General features: G+C 38.0%; 1 protein-coding gene across 5 annotated transcripts in view; it reads left to right on the top strand.

The window, feature by feature from the left end:
* Positions 1–279: 279 nt before the first annotated feature.
* The window catches only part of GRHL1 (grainyhead like transcription factor 1), a 256,619-nt gene continuing 247,128 nt past the window's right edge, over positions 280–9,770 (top strand). For 2 of the 5 annotated variants that reach the window (XM_044079256.1, XM_044079248.1), the window contains exons 1-2: positions 280–434; positions 1,259–1,390. In XM_044079256.1, the coding sequence (XP_043935191.1) occupies positions 412–434; positions 1,259–1,390 (155 nt within the window). In that variant the 5' untranslated portion in view covers positions 280–411. Of the gene's footprint in view, positions 435–518; positions 629–1,258; positions 1,391–2,703; positions 2,921–9,770 lie in introns of those variants that run through there. The other 3 variants (XM_044079264.1, XM_044079271.1, XM_044079278.1) reach the window with 3 other exon arrangements.

Genomic DNA, 9,770 nt, shown 5'->3' with positions numbered 1-9,770 from the left:
AGTGTTACCATACAGTATTGTAAGCACTTAAGTGTCGTGCTAGTAACAGACTTAGACAACCTCTGGAGCTCTCTCTTTCTTAATTCTGTCAGTCTTTCTTCTTCAGAATTCTGCAGAACACCTTTGCTACGTGCATTTAGCTTTAGCCATTCACAAAGAAGGACGGCCGCCTCTTGCTACCAAAGACCCGCCCTAACTCACACAGGCCAGCCAATCACGGCCTTCCCTGAACAGGTACTGTTTTCGCAGGCAGTGCTAAACCTCAAAAAGCGAGAAAAGCTTACAGAACCCGTTTTGTGCACTGTGGGTATTCCTGTCTCTCTTTCGCACAACCTTCTCAATTATTCTCCTACACACAGGGCCAGATCGGATTTACTGTCCCAACTAGAAAGTCCAGTTCGACCGACCAGGATGGCACAGCCCGAGCACGGCAAGTAAGTGATCTTACCGGTTACTTTTCCTGAGTCCAGTTGGACCGGTGTGTTGATCTGGAATAATGCTATTATATTCTGTTTGTTCTGTGGTTTGTACCAAGGGAGCGCTTAGGCTGTCGTAAAGATCCGCCCTAACTAGCATCACAGATATTTTCTGATGTCTGTTATCCCCTTGGATTTACTCTGAGCTTAAGGTGATGGTTGTTAGCTTTTGTTGCCGATCTACAGGTTACTTTCTTAAAGTTTCCAGCCTTACATCTGTTGAGTGGAAGTGGCAAAGTTTTTTTCCAGGTGCTGCTTACTGCGTAACTGTGTGTGTTTCTTAAGGAGAGGACAGTGGCAGAACTTCGCTACCACCTCCATTCGTCAAGTTGAGACATGTTTCCACGACAGGTACATATACACCTGCCGCCCTGATGTAAGGGTGAGGCTGAAACATCGGAGCAGAAACTTGTCACTTGAAGTGCCTCGACTTGCTTTCGATTTAATGAAGGGGCGTTGTGGTGAACTGATGTGGACCTTCTCCGCAGCTGTTTTAAACACCCACCCTAAAAGTTGAAAAATCCAGCTAGAGACACATCACCAAGTCTCATTCACCCCCCATTCACACACACAGTGCTGTTTCTAGAGGTGTAGTAATTTGTAATCATGTTTGTGTTCATGATTTTAACCCCATTACTGTAACTTCGTTCTGTTGTTCTTGTGTGGGAATTGAATTGTTTTGGCTTTGATGACTTTAAAAGGGCACACATTTAACCTGGCCAGTCGGGGCTTGCTGTCTTTATCTTTCTTGTCATTTCTTCTTCTCTGTACATATTTATAAGAAAATGGATACCTGGTGTGGCGTCTTATGTAAGAGCCAGTGGAAGCGTACCACGACCCCAGCCGAGTCCACAAAATCAGACGGGTGCACCTGCAGTGATTCCGAGTAAACAGCACTACAGTTCTTACATCAGGTGACTGTCCCAACATGTTGGGTATTTTCGTAAATAAAGGAGTAGTAGCTTAAAGTAACAAAATTAATTTGAACGAAATTCGATGCAGTGTTTGTATTGTAATATAAACAGACTTGATTTGGGATGTGACGATTTTTTTCTAACCAGTTTTGAAAGGTAAGAAGTTGTCAGAACACCCCCCTCAAAATATATATTCCTCTGGGATCGCACGGTTTATCGAGGAAGGGGATAAAATTAGGTGAGTCCCGTTCTTCACAATCATCCAGTGAATAGTTGCTTTACACGAAACTGGACACCTGCAAGGCGTTGGTCCTCATCGCTCTTAAATCTCTTGAGTCAGGAAAACAATTAGAGGACCCCCGGGAGGCTTTAGGTAATTAATATTTTATAGATAAACACTCAGTCGCAGATTTATAGTCTTTCTAAAATGCTGTCCTTGCGTTTAGTTGCCCATTTCTCTTACAGAAATCCATAAACATAACTTTTTATACAGTTAATTGAGTGACAGTTTTATGTAAAGTAAGACTGTAAATAATGACCAACTGTCCTATAAGTAAGGTTTTGTTGTTTGTAAACCAACAGCAACAATAGCCTTGGATTCAGCAGATGGATTTCCCTAGAAACATGCCTTGGAATACAGTGGCTTACTTTAATTGTTTTGTCGGTGGCTCAGAAGGTCACACGCTCTCCTTTAATTCAGGAAGATTGAAAGAGAAAGTTTTTTTCTCATCCCAGCCACATGGGTCCTTGCTCCAGTGTTATTTCTGCACTGCAGAATGACAGAAATGTTGCCATCTGCCTGTTTGCTGTGCATTAGGTGCTGTGCTGTTTTACTTGTTCTTTTTTAAAACTAAATGAAACCGCAATCCTGCATCATTTGTAACTCTCCAAAGAGATGTTTTTAGGTATTAAAAGTTGACACAAAAAAAATGTATTTTCTTCTTTAACAATTCATTAAGTTAGACAAATGTGTGAGCTATGTAATATGGGACGTGGTATAGATCATACTGGTTCAGCAAATGTAACTGGTTATCTAATAAATTCTTGAGTGTGCTGCCTTTGGGTGAAGTGTTAAATTGAGTCCCATGTACTAGTGCAGGTGGGTGTAAGAAAGTTCCACAGTTGTGTTGTGTCTTCCGGCTTTTCCCGGTTAGGGGTCGCCACAGCGGAACTCCGGTCCGCTAATGATTGGCAGTTGATTTTTACGTGCCGCGTTGCCAGCCCTGACGCACAACCTTCAACGAAAGTACGCCCATTCACGCACATCTCTGCACAGAAGACGCTCTAGCTGAGAATCGAACAGGATAACAACTTACTGTGAGGCGACAACGCTACCGCAGCACCACCACCGCAGTACCTATCAAAAGCAAGAGGGCATGTTAGCAGGTGCTCTGACCAAACTCCCGCTAGTTAATATAAATTCCACCTCAGGTATCCCGTGAAAAGAGGCCACTTGCCTTTTGAGGCTAATCCAGTCAACAAAGGATATATGAACTTGGCTTTTTTTTCCATGTGACGTTTGTTAACTGAGTAAGTGACCTGGTCCAAAGACTGTTTTCAGGATTACTTCTGAATTACATTTCAAGCCAACATTTGCAATATTTACAAGTAAATCGCTACCATATTTGTGATTTTTTTTCATGAATGTTCTTTATACAAATCACTGCATTCTGTACCAGGATATTAATATGCATAATATATTTCGATACCTACTACAGTTGTGCTTTCACATGAATTTTATTTACACTAATCACTATACTATGTTAAATGGTAACATTGTTATTTATTATTTACACCGATTGTGTAACTGTTTCTATGTAACACTGTGGTTGGGAATTATTGATTATAGTCTAATTCTTACTGGGGCAACAACTTAGGAACCATCAGTTATTTATTTATTTTTTGTTGTTGACATGGATGGAAACAAATTGATCATAAGCACTGAATTCTATTTGGTCCTGACCCTGGCCAAATGGCAAAAAACAAATGTATAGCAGTACATACATGGGCAAGAACAAATGATGTAAATATACAGCAGTGAACTATAATATACATGGCTATTACATTAATGTTCAGTTTACCTTAAGCAAGTATAAACTACCTAACAAATGTGAACAATAAGAAAAATGTTAACTGAGAAATAGAGCAAAAAGATCTTTCTGTCATTGCCATGGCACATAGATATATTTGTAGCTATTTTATGGATGTCTTTGTAGTCATTTTAGTATGTGGATGTCTTAGGTTATACTGAGGGCTTTTGATTAATAGGGTGTGTTTTAAATGTGGCAGTGGCTTTCATTTTAATACCGTGTAGTTTAGTTTAGGGCTTCTAGTAAAAAAAAATGTTATTAACTTAAATAGTCACCATTTGCTTTTCTGTATGATATCTTGTATGATAAATTTATCTGAATAGTCTGTTCTTGGCTGTTTGAAGAGCAGAAATATTTTGTCAATATCTTAGACAAATTAGTGGTAGGCTGTATTCAAGGCATGGCATGAGGACATTTTTTTGGCTATATAATCTCATAATTTAATAGCAAGCAGGTGAGAGAGTCATCAAGTACTTTTAGTTGTTTCAGAACTTTGTCAACCTGGCGGTCTATATGTCTGCCATAGGATAATCTAGTATCTGGGGATTATGGTAGATAACAATCAGTTGATTTAAAGTACAGCTTGTTCCTCTCTTTAGAGACTGGGTAAACAGTTACATTATTAAAAGCCAGACTGTTCCAAATCTTGGCAAAATCTTCTTGTAGCTGTTTACATAATGAATTGGATAATTTATGTCTGCTTATAAGTCCAATATCAACTACATACAGTGTATATTTGTTAGATCATAATGTAGATTATTAATAAGCAAAGAGAAAAGCAGGGGTCCCAGCACTGAGAGACGTAGGACTTATTTTTTTAATGTTTTTATTTATTTAAATATTTATTTATTTTTTGTTATCTACCAGTTCCTGCATGTCCTTTTTGGAAAAAAAGTTCTAAAGTAGAAGGGGATAGAAAATGTATTTTGTAGGGGATAATTATGTTGTTATTCATGGGTAAATATTAGGCTAGCCACCTTTAAGGACCTTTTTAAACCTAGCCAATTTCCCTTTCAAAGGTGAGAATCAAACCCCCTACCTTGTGTTTGCAAGGTAAACACCGTATCCATTATTTCAGCCACCCAATCATAATGATTGTTGAGCGCACACACAAACCAGTTAGCTGCAGTGAGGCTAGAACAAGTCCATTATTTTTAAATGATGGCCTGCGCATTGGTGTTAAGTTTTTGAAAGAGTTTCTTAATACTTAGTTTTTAATGTTGCGCCATGACCTTTTTGATAGCTTGAGTACAACAGATTGTTGAGAGCACAGGTGAGTCACTGTAGATTTATTGTTTATTCTGTTGCCTTATCTTATTTTTTGAAGTGTTGTGTTTTACTTTGGTTATTAATAGCTTCTTGCTTGCATGCATGTTGTACTGTTAGATGTTTGCCATAAGTGATTATTTACTCTATCACTCACTCATTTATTTATTTTATGACTGTTGACCAGGAAAGACTGGCTGAGCTCAAACACCCCTTTTCAGCAGAGGCCCATGGACAAAATGTCTACTACATGCAGTTCAATCAGTAACATTTTACTTAATTCCATTTGTATAACATTCCTCATCAAAAGTTGATACTTTGTGCCTGACCAGCCAAATTGGCTTTTGATAAAACATTTAATGCAGACAACACTCTTTTATTCCTCCAGATGCAGAGATGTATATTTCTGTGGTCAGTAAATCTTGGGATGCGTTATAATTCCTTTGGCTAGAAGATCGTTTGGCTTGATGGACTATTTTGAACTCGGCAGTGACTAATCAAATAAATGCCCAGTTTTAAAGTTCTACTTCTGATAATGATCAGCTAGGATTATACAGCATGTCAGTGATAATCAGTATTTATAATTTGTTACTGGGTAATGTGCTGATCCAAGAAGTGCCGGTTTCAGATGTAGCTCTGGCAGATAGCACAAGTAAACATTCAAAGCACCTGTGAAACAAATTTACAAAGGTGCATACATACAAAATTATTACATTCAATCTAGACAGAATGTCTTTACAGTATTAACTGCAAAATGGAAAGAACATAAAGCATATAGGTATACCAGGACAGTATTACCGTTGTTTATTTATTTATTTTTTTCATGATGAAGAACCGCATACCCTTTCCGTTTTTCTCTGACATTCCAAATTATTTAGGTGTGCTGATACAGGGACAGTATGCAACCCAAACCTTGGTGAATTTACAGAGGTATTTGTAAGTACAGCATTAGTTTTATGCACCTTAGCTTCATTTGTAATAGGTTCCTACCTGTAATGCATACTGTGCTTGTTTTGCAGAGCACAGAATTTATGCATGACTTTTTTTTTTTTGTTTACATTTGTGATGCCTGAAAAGTGTGGAGGTTCCATACTTTGTAATTGTCATCCCTTCACTGTTTGTATTTTACAGTGTAATGTTCACCTCTTTAGCACCCCCCCCCCCATTGTAATAGTGTGCTGATGTGCACCAGCACATGTGCAGAGTGGTGTTAACCTCTAAATTATCACCACTGCATTAACACCACTGTACAATGAGATTGTCAGTCCTTCAGTGTCAGCAAAACAGTTATGCTTTAAAATGTCATTGGCCAATGAGTACATCCTGTTTCCTTTACTGTACACTGTTTGTGAATATTAACATGTGTGGCAGTGGGAGAGCTATTAAAAATAGTGCCAGCAGTGAAGGCATGCATCTGTCTTAGGTTTATAAAGATGCGTTATTGAGTCTGAATGCATGCGTATGCAGCAAAAAAAAAAAAATCAAAATGGGGAGTTAAAACTATTTCTAAATGTAGGTAGAATAAATTTTAGCACCATGTCTTGTTAGGGGGGTGAGGTGGCTCTTAACATTTCTCTTTTGATAGTGATGGATCAAAAACAAAATAGCAGTTCCCACAACATGCTGACAAATCTTTGTATTTGTTTCTTTTACTGGGTTATAAAGTTAACAGAACAAAAGTGAGGGCTGTGGTGTCTCTAGCAAAACAACATGTAAACCAATCCCTGCAGGATTTTAGAAGTAGAATGCTTTCAGTAAGAAATATCTTTGCTTTCTGTTAATTAAGGAGAAACCATGGGCTATGCTAATGGCCTGTTAATCACATTGTAACCGGGTGTGAGCCTACTAACTGCTGTTTAGGCTCCGGTGTAATTATCAGCCATTAACCTAACTCATAGTCCTGCTGTGTAATAAAATAAAGTCACAGAAGCGGTAGTGACATTAGTTTGCTCATTAGAAGGATGCAAGAAAAGGCTATAAAATTAAAATTGTGTAAAATATTGCCACATTATGCTAACATGCTCTGGCAACACAAGGTTGAGTCTTCATTCACTTATTTGTTTGTTCATAGGTGTACCCCTGCACTTTTTTTTTTTAATTATTTTATTTTTTTATTTATTTTACATTTGTTGACTGGGCTAGTCCAGCTGGATGTATGTCCATTTTCAGCGGAGGCCCAGGGAGAAAAGCTCCACAAATTACAACAACATAAAAGGTCAAGACAAAGACAATAATTATACACGAGATAATGAGATTTAGAGTTCTACAGTTTATTGTATCTTAATAATTTCTTCATCCTCCAGGCCTTTGTTCAAGGCCCAGCTAATTATTTTCCCCCAGTTAACATATGTACCTCTGCAGTAGAGCAAATTATTTAATTTTTATAACTGGGTAGTTCTGCTTGCACAGAAAAGTTACTTTGCAAGGAAGATGTTGTACAGAAAACAATGGATTATTTCAGAATTTAGTCACAGAGGACTCTGTGTCTGTTAATCTACTACCTTGCTGTCACTATCTGTAAAAGTGACAGTTTAGCTTCTTCCATATTAAGCACGGTTCCACTTGAAACCGTCAAATGTTCAGAACATAGAAGGTTCAAAGTGGAAGTGCCAGGTAAGTAAAAATTTTAACTTTTGGGTCTGTATGCAGGGAAGCAAGGTGCCCTGCATGTTGTGTGTGCCATCTGAGTGTTGGCATTGCAGGCGGGGTACGGGAAATCTCCTGTTTAGTGCTACCGCATGTAGCGGTAAACGGGAGATTTCCCTTACCCCACTGTAGTGTAATCTCGGAGTTGGAATATAAAAGTAGGGGGGGTGGCCCCCTGCATAAAATAGTTTTTGTAAGTTTATTTCATTTTGTGTAGTTCACTTTGAACCTTCGATGTTCTGAACATCAGTGTTCTGGTCTCGATGATCAAAACTTCCATGTTCTGAGCATTCAACGGTTTCAAGTGGAACCATTAAGCACATAGTATGGATTCTTTCAAGAGTATCCTGTCCTATAGTTTGATTACAATATCCATAAAAGTGCGAGTTACAAGACAGCACAGTACAAAACGTGTTATCCCTTCCATGAATAAGCCATGGAGAGAATGTTTCTTGGTTAGAATATCTGCAGTGTGCTGTCACATCATTAGCACTGCAAGCCTTGGTGAATTCCAATTATGCAGTGTGCAGCATATAACTGCTGTCAACTGCTTTAGTTACCCTTTGAAAAAAGTTTACAAAGATAAGAAGGCAGGATCTATTTTTTACAAAGCCAAATTGATGTGGCTCTTTGACTAAGAGATTATCAGGGTCAAGGTGCATGAGGTACTAAACAGTCCCAGAAATCCATTGGTATGATTGCTCATTCACTGTTGATGAACATGCATATCAATAATCATTTAAATGGTCACAAATGAATGAAGCTGCTTAAATGATTTAAAAAGTCTGCTTGTAGTATGTGAGAACTACTAAATGTAGCAATGATCCAATACTGCTCTTAGCTACATCAGAGAAGACAGTTGCTGTACAGAAACATATTAGCTCTCTTGTTTAGTGCCGCTAAACATTTTTCATCCTTGAGTAGCTTTGGGGGATTTTTTTTCAGGGGTGCCAAATGAGAAATTGCCCATAGTGCTAGTTGCTACAGTTCTCTGCCTAGCAATATCATTACAACTGTAGTCACCTCCTACTCTCTAAGTGCCCAGTGTACCATACTCCAAGCAGACAGTCAATTCAAATTTCCTTGTACCCATGCCAACTGAAATTATCTTTATTAGGGTAATACTTTGTGCAAAAGAAGAACAACACTGGTTCAGCCTGTCAGTAATTTTTGAATTGAATTTTCTTCTTTGACCACAAGAAATCTACTTTTTACTTTAATAAGGTAGGATGAGAAAAAAAAAAACTCTGCATGGAAAAACACCAGACTCGATAGTTGTGTAAATCACTGAGATCAAGCATAGATAGCCTGGTTGTGGCATGCCTCAAAACTATATACATCAGGAAAATGTACTAGTTCTGTAGCAAAAAGTTGACAAAACAGTTAAAGCAGCTATTCAAGAAAACATACAGAATAACAATTTTAAAAGCCAGTGACAGTTTGGAGTGCGCAACATAGGTAAACCAATTAGCAGAGCATATACTAGATCACATTTCTGTGATCACAGAAAAAAATGACACATTTGACCTTAGGTTTTTTAAATCCTCTGCAGAGTGGTCATATCCTTGTGTGCAATGGTTTGCCTTCTTTTCTTTAATTTTTTCCTTTTCTCTTTCAGCAAATTTTGTACAAGTAAATACAAGTGCCCAGAAGAAATTTTCTAATAAAAATGATATATGACCCAATCAGTTTAAAATCCAGATAATAAAACTGTTTCAGTAGGGTCAAGATGGAGGATTCTTCCTTATTCGTTCCAAAGGAATTCATGATGGACTCTTTTCTTTTCACCCTTTTCATAAACCTGATTACCTATTAACTTTTCAAATTCCTGATTATACTCCACAGATTTCACAGTCCTTTTCTGAGCAAATTATAGTCACCAGTAAGTAAGACACCAGTTTTAGAATGGCCATGGTCCTTGGGTAAAGGACAACTGTCTAATACAACTAAGTTAAAGTAAGTGTGTGTGTGGTATAACCTGATTATTTCAGTCTATTTATAGATTCAGAGTCAGGAACAAGGCAGTCAGTCATCAGGTCACTGTCAGCCTTGTGAGAATACCCAGCGTTGAGAATTGCCTCCTGACTCAAAGAGGGACACACAGGATAGGCCCAGGGAGAATTTTTGAGTACCCTTTTAATAGTCAAGGTTAATCCTGAATGTGGGTATGGTACCACTTTGCAATCATAGTTTATTCCATAGGTGGAGAATACAATGGGATAATGACCTGTCTGACCAAAATGTGGTACCACTTTGCTTAATATGCAGTGGTAGTTTATTCCATAAGTGGAGAATACAATGGGATAATAACCTATCTGACCAAAATGTCCTATTAATTTCTTGGCAGAGATTAAGATGTTTGGAAAATGTAGTATTTG

This window comes from Protopterus annectens, chromosome 1.part1 (genome assembly GCF_019279795.1).
Source record: "Protopterus annectens isolate FY-2018-M chromosome 1.part1, PAN1.0, whole genome shotgun sequence".
Classification (NCBI taxonomy): Eukaryota; Metazoa; Chordata; order Ceratodontiformes; family Protopteridae; genus Protopterus; species Protopterus annectens.
The sequence above is the reverse complement of the archived record's forward strand: the minus strand, read 5'-3'. Positions and strand labels throughout refer to the sequence as shown.